Source organism: Phragmites australis, chromosome 3, assembly GCF_958298935.1.
Source record: "Phragmites australis chromosome 3, lpPhrAust1.1, whole genome shotgun sequence".
Taxonomy (NCBI): Eukaryota; Viridiplantae; Streptophyta; class Magnoliopsida; order Poales; family Poaceae; genus Phragmites; species Phragmites australis.
Window position 1 is genome coordinate 27,861,572 of NC_084923.1, and position 17,130 is coordinate 27,878,701.

At 42.2% G+C, this 17,130-nt stretch overlaps 1 protein-coding gene across 1 annotated transcript; it reads left to right on the top strand.

Annotated features, from left to right (window-relative positions):
- Positions 1-1,667: 1,667 nt before the first annotated feature.
- On the top strand, positions 1,668-15,448 carry LOC133912761 (mitotic checkpoint protein BUB3.1-like). Its single transcript, XM_062355665.1, has 9 exons — positions 1,668-2,293; positions 2,389-2,519; positions 3,368-3,450; positions 4,354-4,620; positions 13,411-13,486; positions 14,634-14,714; positions 14,794-14,872; positions 14,956-15,056; positions 15,136-15,448. Exons 1-9 carry the CDS (start codon positions 2,165-2,167, stop codon positions 15,218-15,220), a joined length of 1,032 nt encoding a protein of 343 aa, XP_062211649.1. The 5' UTR covers positions 1,668-2,164; the 3' UTR covers positions 15,221-15,448.
- Positions 15,449-17,130: the final 1,682 nt, after the last annotated feature.

Consider the following 17,130-nt stretch of genomic DNA (forward strand, 5'->3'; position numbering starts at 1 on the left):
TGTCTCCTATGGATCACAAAGTTGGTTAAAGTCAATAAGTGATCAAACTAGCTTTGATACCAATTGTAGGAACAATATTGATGACTAGAGGAGGGTGAATAGGCTCCTCAACAAATTTCTTGCATAATCGATAGCCTTCTCCTATTTAGATCACCCAACGTACCTCAAAACTCAAGCGAAAGCAAAAATAGAGAGAAGTTTTAACAAAAGAAATCGAGGCAACACGACTGCACGGATGATATATGTACCATAGGTTCCATTTAAGATCAACACATGTGTCTTAGTACTCGAAAGATCACAACTTGCAAAGAAACAAGAAAACATGAACACTGAGTAACGAAACACTCCAAGTTGATTGTTTAGAGGCAAGGGAATTTAAGACCCTATCGCATAAGCATGTGTGTGAGAATTTTAAGCCTCTAGTAACAAGAAGAATGATCTCACAAGGTGTTGAAATTTCAGCTAAAAAACCAAAACGAAAATCAAAACTAGAAACTAAAAAACTTGCAAACTTGCAAGTGAACCGATAGAGAGAAACTAGAAGGAGGGGAATTCAAGCATTGCAAAAACATAAACTTCATTACTCAAAGAGGTCAGCCCTATTTTAAACAGATTACAAAGATTTATCTCTCAAAACTCTCACCTATTATATAGGCTAAGCACTCATTCTTCTCTCATCTAAAATCATATCTCTAAGCTCTCAAATGGGTGACATAAAGGGGCTCAAGTGGCTTATTCAAACTCTTTCATAGCTCTACCCTTTTATTTATAGGCATATGAAACTTGACCCCTAAGTGTCCTAACTTTTTTTAAAATACCCTTCTCTTGTAGTACATTCATACCTACCACCGAGAGTATTTTGGTCTATTGATTTCTCCATTCATCGAACGGCCGCAAAGCCTTTATGACTTAGCTTCGCCACGATGCAAATTTCACGATGGTGCCATGTATTCTTCCAGTCCTCCCACGGTTTTGAGGCCAAACCGCGAAACCTCTTGATCGCTTTTCAAAGCGTGATTCACCGCTTAGCTTACACCTTAAGCAAGCGTTTCAATGTCGATGCATGTACTCCGTCATGCGATCCTGACTGCCGGTAAGTCTCTTCCGCTTCCGATCCCTCGGGCCGTTTTGTTATTTGCACCGGCATCCCATTCGTTTGATTTTGTCAACACCCCATCTTCATCCGCATTTCATACTTTGTTTGACCTCCATGTGTTCAGTCAGAATCTTCCTTGACTCCGCTCAGCCTCTTTGATCATCCGGCACTAAGCACTCCGCTTGACCCCGATTATCTCGCCGTCGATCGTCAAGTTGCATCTATCACATGCATACCATAAGACAAGCAAGCATATTTTTCTAACTTTTTTCTTTCAACACATCGTAGTGTGGCATTGCGTCTTACTCCTTAGCGAATCCTCGACCAGACATAAGAATTGCAAAGTTATAAGAGCATACACACTACATAATTCAGTAAGCTCATGAAACATGTACAAAGAGCAAACATCGTCAATCAAGAATGAAACTGGAATGCATGATAATGGGAAAATAGAATAAATCATGTTACTTGGAAGAAGGAGGTCGTGGGCACAATTTTGATGGTTCACTAAGCTGTATGAGTGCTTGTTCAGATTAATTGTAGTGTCTAGCTTCTATGACTTTCAGCTTTGCAAAACTAGCATACAACACACTAAATGAGGAGCAACTATGTTCTTGGCAACAACTCGACGGCGGCAACCGAGGCAAGTGAAGGGTGCTACGGCTCAAGGAGATCCTGTTTTGAGGTTTTGAATAGTGTGCAGTACGGAGGATAGCCCGTGGCGTTAAAGCTCGCCGGTGAAAAGATAGTCGGCGGCAGAGCTCGCCGGTGAGATCGGGGCAGCAAGATCGGGCAGGCGGGCACAGTTTCACTGGGAGAGCGTGCGGCCACGCCATGGAATCTTCTCGCCTTGTTCCCCTCTTCCCGTGCTCTCCGGTTGTTTGAATCCAAAAACTTCCCGAGTCTTGTTTAAACCTTCCGCTCCCCGTCGACTTCCCTCCCTCCCCTCGTGCTCGCTCCACCCGTTCCGAATTCAAATTTCGAATCCTTCCTCCTGCTCCTTCTCCTACGCCAAGCCCTAAACCAATTCCTCCTCCACCGCCATTTACCACCTCCCCGCCTCCCACCATGAGCACTGCCGCCGCACCAGCCGCCCTGGGCAGCGGCAAGGAGCTCGCCAACCCGCCCTCGGACGGGATCTCGAACCTCCGCTTCTCCAACCATAGCGACAACCTCCTCGTCTCCTCATGGGACAAGGTCAGCGACAGCATACGCGCTCCCCTCCTCTCCCGTCTCCCCCTTTCTCCGTTCGTTAAACCCTAACTCTTTGATCCGGCTGATCTGATCTGCAGACGGTGCGGCTCTACGGCGCCGACGCCAACGTGCTCAAGGGGGAGTTCGTGCACCCCGGGCCCGTCCTCGACTGCTGCTTCCACGACGATTCTTCGGGGTTCAGCGCCGGCGCCGATCACACCGTGCGGAGGTGAGCTTTTTGCTTTTCAATGTTTTTGCCCGCTCCTGCCTCATCCCGCACCTTGCTTTGCACCCGATTTGGGGATGAGGTAAGAGATGAAGAAATGTGATTCCTAAAATGGAATGTGGCGTAGGCTGTGTCTTGTGGGCTCTGAGGTGATATGAGCTTTCTGTTTTTCCATTTAGTGAGACTTATGAAATAGGTTTGTGGTCTTATAGGTTGTTAGAGAAGAGTATTATTCGCTGGTATTAAAATGTCTTTTTGTGGCGCAGTTGATTTTGAAAATAAATGTATCATTTTTGCCAGGAATAAATAAATGTCGTTAAGCAGTGGATTTCAAAACTTTCTATAAAACAAGTTTTTATGATCCTTCCGTATAAAGGAAGAAAAGCAGGTGATTTGTTGCACTCTGGGAAAAAAATGTTGCCACTGAGGATTGTACGCAGCCATAGCTAAACAGAGAATTGTATTGCAGAAAAATATATCAATTTTGTATTAACAGGATTCTGTTCTACACTTACAGATGTGTAGTGTTTTAGATATCTCATATTTAAGCTGGGAAATGTCTGCTCCTGTCCTTTTAAATATTTTCAACGGTTCATGAAACTAAATCTAAATGCGGCAGGTAAGACAGACAAGCAATATGCCCATCTTTGGTTTTATGTTTCATGTAAATTGAATGCTGCAGGTAAGACCGTAAGACTGCTGAGCATTTGCCTATATTTTGTAAATTGAATGCTACGAATTCCATAATTGGTTGCTTGTAAATACACTTGCATTTGTGTTTTCTGGGATATTCATTTATGTGGAGATCTGAGTACAACTGACAAGCATTATGCCCAAATGATCTATTTCAGGTTAGTATTTAGTTCAGCCAAAGAAGATTTTTTGGGGCGGCATGATGGTGCGGTTCGTTGTGTGGAATACTCTTATGCTGCAGGTAATTGTGTTCTTATTGAATTGCTTTTGTATTTATGTTCTGGCTTTGCTTTTTTGTCGCATGGTACTTTTGAAGCCTGATGCTGTCAAACCTTAGGTCTTTAACTGATATAATTATAGTTAAGGATACAATTTAGTTTCTATGTTTCAGTAAATAAAACACATTGCTGACTTTTTTCCATACCTGAATTCTAAAAAAGCATTTAACTCTAGCCTGGGATAGAACTTATTTTCCTATTATTTGCTGTTCTGCATGAATTTTGTTCTACACAATTTACAATGCCACACTGCAATATACCGGTTGGCTATCCATTTGGTTTGAGATTGTCCAGATGTCCTTGGCACAGTCATGTCTACGGTACCTAGTTATTTGTGCTGTTGTGCTTGGAATATTTTTGTTTTTTAGGCATCTGTAAATTCACCATGCATGACCCTCAATTTCATCTTAACCCCTTTCAGATCGTGGTGTGCCAGCATTCTATCCTGATGATTGTCATATGAGACTAGTTGTTTTCTTACTACATAGGGATTTATGTTATTAGATTAATAAAATTTCCTTAGCTGATGCAATGCTGCTTTTGTAAAATCTACAAATCTTTGGTGGTTTAAGTTAAGTGATGGTACTAGGTTATTTAGATCAATGGACTAACTGCAATACTGATGAGCTCTGTTAGAATTGTGTCTACTTTCTGGGAGTTGTGTCCAACCTGATTCTATGTACTTATGCACGGAATTTGTTTGAATTTACTTCTAAGAATATATTATATAGCTGGTGTGAAATGATATTCTAGAAAGCCTTTTTATGCACTGGGGCCCTTTTATGTACATAGTCTGTTGTATTTTATTGGTTACCACCTAAGAAGATTGAACTAAACTCTTTGTTTCTGTATATTTATTTGTTTAGGACATGTTATCACTGGCAGCTTGGATAAAACTGTGAAATGCTGGGATCCAAGAGGAGTGAGCGGACCAGAGCGTACACTTGTTGGGACATATACTCAACCTGAACGTGTATATTCTCTAACATTAGTGGGAAATAGGTTGGTTGTTGCAACGGCAGGAAGGCATGTCAATATTTATGATCTGCGCAATATGTCTCAACCTGAGCAAAAAAGAGACTCTTCTTTGAAGTATCAAACACGATGTGTTCGATGTTTTCCTAATGGAACAGGTAACTGCTTCCATTCTTGATTATGTTGCTGGTGGACAAAACTCCTTCATTTTTCATTTAATCTACTGTTTAGGACATAGTGGAACATTATGTAGCTTGTGGCAGTCAAATAAGATTTTAATAACAGTTATTCTTAGAAAACATATGGTTTCGCTCAAGTGAGGTGGCTCAGCCTATTTCTTGGTTTATATTCATATGCAGAGTTGCATACGTGGATTGCTTCTAGATCTTGTTAGTCTGCTATGTTTCTCTTGATAGTTGTTTAAGCCTCGTTATTTGTGATTGGATTTTTCTGTCGGATCAAAATCATGTGCATGGTGCATCTCTAGATTTCATAAGAACAACCCAAACTTTATTTGTGAGTTTGATTTGAGGATCATGGAGTAAGCTCCTCCATATAGACTTATTTACAAAGTCGATTTGAAACCTTGATAACACATAGTTATTGTCCTTTCAGTTGTTTTATACCAGGGATGATAGGCAAACCTATTCGAGTGTACCGATTTTTTTTTTGTAATTTTGTTGCTTAGGTTTTCATTTTTTGAATTATGCAATTCAACTCTGTTCCATGCCTAAAGGGGCTAGATGTACAAGGTACATATGCAGAAAACCCCTCCAACTAGAGGGAAAAATCAAGCTGCATATACATATATCTAACACCTCTCCTTCAAACTCATGGTGGATCTACGACATTGAGTTTGGAGAGGAAAAAGCTATGTTGTGCCCTCATCTGTGCCTTTGTGAAGAAATCTGCTAGCTGAAGCTCTAAAGGCACATAGCGAAGAGAGACAACCTTGTCCTACGCCTGCGATCTCATATAGGAAGCATCAACTCTGATGTGCTCCAAAGCAACAATCTCTTCAGCCATAGCATACTGCCATTCCTGGTGAACAGCGACCTCTCGATAGGTCGTGGGCTCGACAAGAGCATCAGCTGTGAAGCCATAGCGCTCAGGTAGCCGAATAGTACGACGATCACGTATATCATACTGAGGTGGAGACTCTGGAGTAGGTTCGAGAAGGGACGAAGAGGAGTTTGATGGGTGAGGGATACCGCAGACGGCGGGTGTAGAATGAGTGATCACGAGAAGGAGGAACCATCAGAGGAGGTGGTGGAGCAGGTGGTGAGCATAGAGATGATGGTGGTGGTGGCAAAGGAGCTGGGGAGAGTGGTAGTGGTGTGGAACACGATGGTAGCGGAAAATATAAATTAGGAAGGGTTAGGAAAGAGACTCTGATGAAGTGGATGGAGTATTGGTGGAAGGACGATGATAGTAAGAATGGGATTCATCAAAGGTGACATCTCGAGATATCCTTATTCGGCGAGCAACATGGACATAACAACGATAACCCTTGTGCTCCGTACTGTACCTTTGTACCTAAGAACACACTCAACTGGTTGAGCAGTCAGCTTAGTGCGCTCACGAGGTGAAAGAAGAACATAATAGACACATTCAAAGCACTGAAGGTGACTGTAACTAGGAGGTGTGCCATAGAGGCGCTCATAACGAGTACATCCCTGAAGAACAGAGGACAATTGGCTATTAATGAGAAAAACACCTGTAGAGACAGCATCAGCTCAAAAGTGAGGTGAAAGGTCAGAAGAGATCAGAAGAGCACGAGCAGTCTTACGAATGTGGCGATGCTTGCGCTCAGTAACTTCATTCTGAGCATGGGCACCATGGCAGGAGAACTGAGCAACAATACCCTGGTCAGCGAGATAGCGACTATGCGCATCTGAAATGTATTCACCAGCAGAGCCAGCATGAAAAGTTTGAATGGGAGAGTCAAACTGAGTGCGAACCATAGTGGTGAATTGCTGATAAATAGAAAGAAACTGGTCATTAGAGGACATAAGTTAAAGTCAAGTAAATCTCAAATAATCATCGATAAAGATCACATAATAAGAGTGATCCTCTTTCGAAACGAAGGGAGCACACCCCTATACATTAGAGTGAACAAGATCAAAGGGACATTGAGACAGAATCACTAGAAGGATAAGGGAGTTGCAGCTGTTTGCTAAGCTTGCAACTCGTACAATTAAGAGCAGTATCATTAGAAACATGATCTAAGATACAGTTACCCACCAAAGTGGAAAGCCGAACCGAAGAGATGGCCTAGATGATGATGCCACTGTGCAAAAGTGGTGGTAGAGGAAGCAGTTGACACGTTGGCAGTGGAACTAGATGATTAGTTGTCCAAAACAACTGAGGGAAGATGCAACCAATCAAGCTCCTAGAGGCGCTGAGAGTCATGACGTTTAGGACCAGTCCCCACCAGAAGGCTAGTACGAAGATCCTGAACACAACAAGAGTCAGCCTTAAGAATGATACGACATTCATGACAAGTGATCTGATCGGTAGACAAAAGTTGCATGGAAGTTTAGGAACATGAGAAACAATAGGAACATAAAAGGAAAAAGTAGAAAGAGTGCTTCATCCTGCAACAGGAATGGAGGTGCCATCTGCTGTCTGAACTATGAGAGGTGAGTTAGGTGATGACACAGAAGACAAAAGAGTCGAATCGAATCCGAAGTCATGTGGAAGGAGGCACTAGAATCAAGGAACCATGTGGATGCTATACCTGGGTGAGGAGGAGGTGTGGAACCAAAAGCCTGAGCAGTAGTCTTGAGTGCTAAGGTAGAAGCTGCAGTGGTGAAGCGATGGAACAGTGCGAGGATCTCCTGCATTGCAGTAGACACGGAACGAGAGCTCTACTAAGAGGGTCCACCTGGCCCCTAAGGGAAGCATCCACCATGACGAGCCTGCTTGTCGTGCTGCTTCTTACAACAGGCCTTAGCAATGTGATCGAACCTATCGCAGTAGTTGCAGACGACACCAGAAGGGCTTCCCGCCACCACTGGGGAGGGATGTGGCATCAAAGGAGGTAGAGGCACTTAGGGAGGTGTGAGCCAAAGGAGCAGCTATGACACTAGGGTACTACTGAGCCTGACTCACCCCCTGCTCGAAGACAGGTCTCTATAGCGAAAATGATCCTATTTGTGTTCAGAGACTATTAGCCTCATCGGAAAGTCCGATGCTCCGTGTTGAACTCATCGGAGCATTTCTGATAAAGGGGAGAAGTCTAAGGACTTTACTGGATAGTCCGGTGATCTGCACTGGATAATACTGGAGTATTTTTTGCAGAGAAGAATGTAAGTACAAAGACTGAAGATCAACCCACTAGAAGGTCCGGTGCTTGGTTTATGCTTACCGGATTATAACACCGGAATATTTCTTGCAGAGACGACTGTAAATGATGAAGAATGAAGAACAACCCATCTTAAGGTCTGGTGCTACGAAGATCAATGCATCAAAACATTTTACACAAAGAAGAAGTGTTGCGATCTGGTTCAAGATAACTCACCGGAAGGTTTGGTGATGGATTTGAAGGCACATCGGAATGTTCGGTGTCCATAGAGGTTTTGAGTGGAGTTTCAACAGCTAGTTTCTAAGTTTGCACTCACCGGATGATTTGGTGTTAGTACTACTGTTGACAAAGGGGAGAAGAAGTATGATGCGGTGTTAGTGCAAGATACAAGATGTGTAGGAATGTCGAAGTTGATAAAGGAGAGAATAAGAAGCAACATGAGGCACCTAGGTTGATAAAGAGAGAAACTTTTGCATGAGTCGATAAAGAGAGATAGTGATAATGGAGAAAGGGGGAGCTACAACAAATGGGGACTAAATGGTAGGAACATACATTCAAGCAATGTGGTAAGACTTTGTGCTCTTTACGATTGGTATTATTTATTATTTGTTTTGGTTGTGTTGTCATCGGTCACAAAAAATGAGAAGATTATAGTGAAAATGACCCTATTAGGTCATGATCGTGATTTTGATGATTATTGATGACATAATCATTGAGACTAATATGTTTGTTAAGAATATATGCTAGTAGGTTTCATGGATGCAATACATTAAGAAGCTCTCGTAGCCGGGACAAAATTTGATTGAATTGGAGCTTTATGTTCAGAGACTATTAGCTTCATCGGAAAGTTCGGTGTCCTATGTTGAACTCACATGAGTATTTCTGATAAAGGGGAGAAGGCTGAGGATCTCATCGGATAGTCCAGTGATTTGCACGAGATAGTATCCGAGCATTTCTTGCAGAGAAAAATGCAAGTGCAAATATTGAAGATCAACCTACCGGAAGGTCCGATGCTTGGTTTATGCTCACCAGATTATATCACCGGAGTATTTCCGCAGAGACGATTGCAAATGTTAAAATGAAGAACAACCCACTGGAAGGTACGATGCTCTGAAGATCAATGTATCGGAGCATTTCTTGCAGAGAAAAATGCAAGTGCAAATATTGAAGATCAACCTACCGGAAGGTCCGATGCTTGGTTTATGCTCACCAGATTATATCACCGGAGTATTTCCGCAGAGACGATTGCAAATGTTAAAATGAAGAACAACCCACTGGAAGGTACGATGCTCTGAAGATCAATGCACCGGAGCATTTACACAGAGAAGTGGCACGGTCTGGCTTATGATAACTCATCGGAAGATCCGGTGATGGATTTGAAGGCACATCGGAATGTTCGGTGTCCACAAAGACTTTGAGTGGAGTTTCAATGGCTAGTTTCTGAGGACTCACTAGATGATTCGGTGTTTGTACTACTATTCTCATCGGATTATTCGGTGTTAACAGATTTTCTGAGTTGGTAGGAAAACGACTAGTTGGTAGGTTTGAGGCTATAAATACCCTTTTCGCTCAGTCATTTCAAGGTGTGACATGCTGCTGGAGTCTAAAGAAAGCTTATATACATTTAAGAAGACATAGAAGCCACTAGAGTGTTTAAAGTAATCATTCAAGGCAATTAAGCACAAGATTAGAGAGTATTTAGTGCTTATAGGCCTGTGAGTTGTAGCTAGGTGCTATAGCTTGAAGAAGGGATCAAAGAGTAATCCTAAATGGTATCAAATGGTATGTCGGCACCTTAGAGTCTTGGTGACTCGTAGGCATCTTGGGTCTTGCTGGCTCAAGCTTGTTGATCCTCTGACTTGGTGTAGAGCGGCGTTATGACATGTGTACGGGACGTGGAGACTCTTACCTTGGTGGCTTAAGCTCCGAAGTGATCACAGCGGCAAGTGATCGGAAAAGAGACTAGTGGTGAGACCTTACCTTAGTGCCTTGGTGGCTCATCGCGCTTGAGACCTTCGTGATCGGAAGAGACTTGGCGACTAGGAGCATATCCTTTGTGGAGCTCCAATATAGATTAGGAGTGATATTCATGCTATTGATACTACAGAATAAAAAATCTCTTGTGCCAAGTTTGTCTCTCTACTTTATTTACGTTTTCACATTTACATACTTACAATTTACCTTACTAAGTAGGTTGCAATCCTCTTGAACGGTAGTGTAGATACACTAGATAAACATATAGCACATTTAGATAGAAATTGATATAGCTTTATCTTGTGAAGTTTTCAGAGCCAATTTGTTTTATGTTTCTAAGTGTCCTAATTCACCACCTCTTAGGACGACACCGTTCCTCACAGTCTCCTCAGCCTGCAGCTTAGGCATCGCCTCATCAAGCGATGGGCGTGGGCGGCGAGTCAGGAGCTGTGATATGATAGTCTCAAACTCAGGGCGGAGCTGGGAGAGGAACTCGTGAAGATGAAGAGTCTCTCTCTCACTCCTGTGGCGGTCACAACACCTGCAAGTGCCAGCACCATAGAACTCTGCACCCAAACTGTCCAAGTGGTGCCAAACTACAAGCATCTGACGGTGGAACTCCTCCACTGTGGAGTCCAATTGGCAAAGTGACTGGACTCCTCCACAACAGCAAGGTACATCGCCTCATTATGAATCTTGTAACTACAACGAAGGTTATCCCACATTAGCTACGTAGTAGTGAGACCCTTCAGGGACATTGTGAGGTCAACCTTAATGCTCGCAAGCAAGATGGCCTTGGCACAAGCCTCCTCACGCAGCCAGATCTCGTTGACGGCGAGATCAGACTGGTAAGTCTCCATTTCAGCCTCAAATACCTCGAGAAGAGTAGTCTTGGCATCATCATCAGCATTCGGCGAATAACTAGGTGGAGTCAGAAGAGTGGGACAAGAATGGCGTGCTCGCTCGCCGGTGAGGTAGCCCTGCATCTGCTGACCACTCATGTGGATCATCATGTGAAACACGAACTCCCTCCAATTGGTGCCATTGAAGATGACCGGGCACCAGGGAACTGGGACTGCACCTGGTCTTGCCAAAGACACCATGAAGACAACTAAGATGGCAACAGTAGCAACAACACACCTCACTGTTTTTTTAACACAACGCACTCACGCACTCACAGCCACACATGCACACACAGCGACTGCTCGGGGTCCATGCGGCGGCGACACCCGTTGTTGAGGCTCGGGATCCAATCAGCAAGGACGTGGCCCGACCTAAGCCCGGGCAGATTCGATGCAGTGGCGGGCGGCTCAGTGGGTAGAGGTGAGGTGACTCGTTAGCAGAGACAGGGGCTGACGAGCGACGTGCTGCTGCAGGCGTCGTGCATGATGGACTGGTACAGGAAGGAATAAAAGGGGAAGATGGAGTTGCTAGCTGCTAGCCGGTGGATGTGCACTGGCGGGTCACTGACGACGGTGGCCGACGAGGGGCAAGGGTATGGACCGGGAACCCTAGCTCTGTTACCATGGTGGAATTATGCAACTCAACTCTATTCCATGCCCTAAGGGGCTATATGTACAAGGTACATATGCAGAAAACTCTCCAACTAGTGGGGAAAACCAAGCTGCATATTTATATATCTAACATTTGTCACACCATAAGCTGGACTACAATTTATATCTGTAGATTTAATTTCTGTGAATGCTATTTCCTAGTGGCATGCTATCTTTATCTGATCTTTCCCAAAATCAAGCTGTGGCATAACTTCTTTATTTTATCTTCAAGTTATTGTGTATCATTAGTATTTTTTTTCATGACCTGTCCTCCAAAGGAAATTTGGACATGCAAAATACAACTCGGAATCTAATTCGGATTTAGGGTGTCTGATTCGTCAAAAAAAACTAGACAAGGGTGTCTAGGTAATTTTGGTAATAATGCAATCTCAGTATCACTAATGAAAATTTTATTCTTGTATTAGAAATTATAATACTCTTAGTACTGGAGCTAAACATTGATTACTTAATTGGATGCTATTAAAATTTAAAACCAGTGCCTACATAATTAATTTTTATACTGATTGTTTCATGTGTTTTTTGTATTTGACTTTTTTCAAAAAGAAAAAATGGCATGACATCCCTTGCTTTTATAAATAATAGAAACTGAGGTAGACTACTGTTCGCCCCACAACAAAGTGCTGATGCAATATGTAGCCCTATTTACGGCTTACTAACTTTGATCCCAAATATAAGTCCATTTAGACTCATGCATGGGAGTTAAGGTATGTGGTAAGATGACCATGTTATCCATCCATTATTGTCATAATTAATGTAGTTGGAATGCTTGATCGATTTTTCACAATTAAATAGGGGCAAAACAGGAAAAAGGGGGTAAAAAGGTGCCTTGAAGTTGTTGATGAACTTATATTTGGTGAAGTGCGAGAGGGGCTAGATGAACATATATTTGGGATAAAGGAAGTATTTATTGCTTGAAAGATGTGTATACGATGGTACGAGATTATGTTGAATATAGGTGGCGCATACATTAAACAAGAAAAAGAAGGCTCTAAGCATTGAAATTTAGCTATACTTATATTTCCAAAGAAAAAAATTGCCATGCATGCCCCAAATAACAGAACTAAGCTATGTAGCATAGATTAGTGCTATGATAAAATGTGACCATCGTACTTTCAATTGACCAATGAAGTCAAAGGTGAAAGTGCACTTGAGGCTCTAGGTCCTTACACTGTCCGAGGTGCAAGTCACAAAAACTGAAAAAAGGTTCTTAGTTGAGAAATAGGCACAGAAATAGGAACAAAAATACTCCCTATTTGTGGATAATTACATACAACTTTTTGATGATTTAGAAGAGTCCTGCGCTCGATACTCTTAGCAAATATTTCTCGAAGATTGGTTGGCCAATTTAACTTAGTCTGGTTTTAGAGAAATTTGGCTGATTCAACTACCGTTTAATTGCTGTTAGCTGGTTTCTAGCGGTTCGATTGCTAATATGGTGCACACATGCTGACTAGGATGCTGTTTTAACATTTTGGGTTGAACCTGGTTTGACCTTGTTTTAATAATTATATGCTAGCTGGCATAGTGTAGTGGACCTAGTGCTAATGATTATGCAGTTCAAGCAGCCTTGATTTGGGATACTGTGGGTGTGATTGGTTGTCTGCACGAGAGCAACCTGGATCGGCAGATGCGTATAATCTCAGACAGAAACGTGTTTGGTTGCCCGCATACGTTGTTCCAGTTTGGCCTGGTGGATGCAAGTGTACGCCCGCAGCCTACCCTAGGAGGGAAGCTCGATTCGATCATCCCTCTGTAACCTGACTCAACGGATGCAAGCTCTTGCATCCGCTCATGCAGGCAAACCCATTTGTTAGTGTCACAAAATTATCTTCATACGAGTAACCAATCATAATCTTAACTCTTGCATCCGTTCATGTGATTTCAGATTTGGTTAACCAAATAGAAACTCAACTTAGCCTGTCTAGATAGATACAACCAACCAAACACTCTTCGTTTCAACAAATATGGTTCCGTTCAACCTGCATATACGGTCCATGCAGGCAAAACTCATGCAGATAACCAATCACACCCTGCTTGTCCTATTTAGATATATATTTTGTATGCTAACCTCAATCTTCTCTGTCTTGCTTCAGGATATGCTCTAAGTTCTGTTGAAGGCCGAGTTTCTATGGAATTCTTTGATCTATCTGAGTCCGCTCAATCTAAAAAGTATGTTTTCTGTATCTTTGCTGCATAGGATGACTCATGTTTTGTAATGATTTCATACAAGACAATTACTTCAATGATTTGATATCCGTATCTTGTAGCATCACTTGAAATAATGGATGATGAAACTTCATTTGTAAACATGCTTCCACAGTTTTCGTACATCAACTTTTGTTTTCCCCTTCTGTTGCTTGCTAATATATAGAAGCTTATAGATAATGTTTAGCGCTTACATCAATCTTTAATCTGTAAGAAACATGCTTATTGATGATATACAGAATGCACATCAATGTGTTTCCTTTTTTTCAGAAAAAGGTTTAGGTAATCTATGTGACATTATATTAACCTTTCATAAATCATAATTCAAATTCAACCTCGAATACTGTTAGAATAATGAAAACAGTATTTCCCAGTGAATAGTTCCTGTTACTTTCAGTTTTGTTAGAAATTTCTTCAGATCTCCAAACAGGGCTGATCTAAAGTAGTAATTTTATGAGGGTTTTGCTAAAACGGGAAGTACATAAAACATTTTCTTGCCATATTCATGTTGTTTCGTTTCCTTAATTAAAATGGTTTGCATGGTTGCACTTAGCTATTGTTTGCACTAAATATGTCCCAAGAGGCAACTACTAAGTTACTAGAATATTAAAAAAGGGTTCCCCAAAATTGAGGTATGTTGATTATTATCGATCTTTATAAGTTGTTATCAGGTGACCTCTTCCTTTCCTGAGTTTGAGAAGTAGGAGGATGATTAGAAGTAATGCACTAGACATGCTGTATAACACTAGAAGTTTGAAGCTTGCCTGTCACCAGGAGTACATAATGGAAAATCTTTTATTTTAAACCTTTGCTACATATATTTTTTTTTGTTGGGTTAGTGTTAGTAACGTGATGTTGGCTTCATACATCGTACACGGCTTTTTGGTAACTGAGGAAACTGTTACCTTACTAAGGCACAAGAACGTAGCTTGACTAGTAGTTGTGCATTGTCAAATCATGTTATCGTTTGCTTTATCTCTTTCACGAAAACCCGCTATACTCAATGGAGCTACTGTTCACCTGACTCCATGGGAAATCTAGACTGAACAGTGGTGCCTCTGACATTCATATCTTAAGTACCTGATTGATTATAGTTTAATTTTTCATTCAGGTATTCTTTCAAGTGTCACCGGAAATCAGAGGCTGGGAGGGACACTGTTTATCCTGTCAATGCAATTGCATTCCATCCGATGTAATGTCTTGATGTTTAATTTTCTTAGCCATTCGATATCTCACTGGATTATTGTTCTCATTTACTTGTCTGTCTACAGATATGGTACATTTGCCACTGGAGGGTGTGATGGATTTGTGAATGTATGGGATGGCATTAACAAGAAAAGACTATATCAGGTAACCAAGTGATAGTTTTGCTTCATTGGAAGCCACTGTCTGAAACATTTCTCTTATTTGTGATTTCCTTACTTTGACTGCAGTACTCAAAGTACGCATCAAGCATCGCTGCTCTGTCATTCAGTAAGGATGGCCATCTTCTTGCCGTGGCATCCAGCTACACTTACGAAGATGGAGAGAAATCGTAATACTGTACTTTGTCTGATACAACGTTCTGTGTTTAAAAGAAGAAAAGATGTTTACTTTCCTGTGCCACTTTTCAGCCACGAGCCCGACGCAATATTTATCAGGGCGGTGAACGAAGTTGAAGTAAAACCGAAGCCCAAGGCATTGACCGCTCCCCAGTAGTGTTGTAATCAGTTGGCGACAGTATTCGTCGGATAGTTGGATGTTCTCTACTCTCCAAGTTGATGTCAATTACATTAGTTGACGAGTGTCTTCTTTTTTGAAGTGAGATGCCAGTATCCAAATCTGACGTCTCATCAGCTACTGTATTGCACTTGTATACTCTGGAAACATTTAATGTTCCAGCTGATTGTATATTTTGATGCGAATGATGCTAAGTGTATTTGATTCCTTGTCTACTTGAGCTTATATAATCTGAAGCGAAGATGAATCCTATGGTCGTCATGTGACTTATGTCACTTTAGTACTAGTAACCGTTGATTTAGCTGCAATGGGGCCCATTGGGCAGGCAAACGGTTTTTTGGGCTCATTAGCCTTTGTTCAGTTCCAATAATGTTTATGATACTGTGAAAAGGAATCTCTATGCGTATATAGAGGCCAGGGGTTCCCTCATTGGCCATTGCACACACAGCAAAATGTTTAATTAATTAAAAGTATGATAAAGCTCTCTTATAGGCTTTCTAATAAGTTGTTTAGATCTAACTCGTCCATTTGATACACTATTTCAAGTTTGTTTTGTAGATTTGTTCTTCGTTCCTTCCTACTGCCCCTTGATGCAAGACGGGCGCACGCCGACTCCTACGCGACACCATTCCAGGCTTCCAGCCCTTTCTCATCAGTTGGCTGCATGCAGTCACACAAGTTCACGCCTGTCACATCAACGTCGGCTGTGTGCTGTTGGCGTAAAACCGGGGCACCCACGTCATTGCCGTGTGCCTTCGCGCGTTGGCGATAGGATGGGCAGGGGCAGGACGTGCTGCTGTTGCCACCAGTGTGTGCCTCTGCAAATCAGCACCAGGTTGGGTGCGCACTCGCTGGTTGCCTTTGCTACATTTCGAGAATGCATTCTTTTGTCGCACGTGAAGGCAAATTGGGAAAACGCACTAAGCGATTGTATTAAGGCCAACCGGTGGGACGGATGTTGGGGAGATGTGTGGCAATGGAGTGTCTCAACTCAGTAGGATGGCGGCATGCTAGTTTAAAATAGAAGCGTGAGCAGAGTGTCACTAGTGGAGCAGATGATGCATTAGGCCCTGCTATTTTGTTGAGAAGTATGTGGATATTACGTGCGGAGTGTAATGTCATGAGAGAAGGTGGTGGCGCATGGTATGATTATCAAATTTCCGACCACTGTCACACTGAATCCCACAAATAGTGGAAGAAAACTGAGTCTGAACAAAGGCAAAGAAATTACGGAGGGTGTCAAAAACATTAGATTCCAAGCAAAGTGGGAAAGTCCACAAGTAGTGTGTGAAATCATCGAGAACAACGAGATAGTACTTGTAACCAGAGATGCTGAGAACCGGCGAGGTCCAGAGATCACAACTATTAACTCGAAAGCTCTAGTAGTGCTAGCGGTGGAAGGATAAAAAGGCTACTAGACAGGTTTACCTAACCTACATGCATGGCACAAGGGATCTATTGCAACTTTATTACATGAAATATGGGAAGCACTAGCTAGATGAGACAATGCTTGGTTGCCGATGTGTCCAAGACGATGATGCCACAATATAGATGACGAAGTAGTGGCAGAAAGAGCTTGTGGAACTGGTGAGGGCCAATGAAAGGGAAGAGATCGGCGTGACTATTGCACCTAATGATCACATTGTTGGTGTGAAGATCTTTCACAAATAGACCAAACGGATCAAATTTAATGGAACAATGATTATCAATAGTGAAATGTCGAACATAGAAGAGATTTTTAATCAATGAAGGTGTGACAATGACATTATTTAACTAGAAACTATGGTGGGGAAGGTAATGGAAGTAATGCTAGCATGAGTAATGGGAATATATGAACCATTGGCAATGATAGCGCAAGGAGAGAGACCGGAAGGGATTGGAGAGGAGAG

What these genes read in the sequence shown, in the direction of transcription:
- LOC133912761 (XM_062355665.1), top strand. Translation starts at nt 2,165, where the DNA reads ATGAGCACTGCCGCCGCACCAGCCGCCCTGGGCAGCGGCAAGGAGCTC. An exon ending in GCCGATCACACCGTGCGGAG is followed by an intron (nt 2,520 to 3,367) that starts GTGAGCTTTTTG and finishes GATCTATTTCAG; the next exon opens with GTTAGTATTTAGTTCAGCCA. An exon ending in GGAATACTCTTATGCTGCAG is followed by an intron (nt 3,451 to 4,353) that starts GTAATTGTGTTC and finishes TTATTTGTTTAG; the next exon opens with GACATGTTATCACTGGCAGC.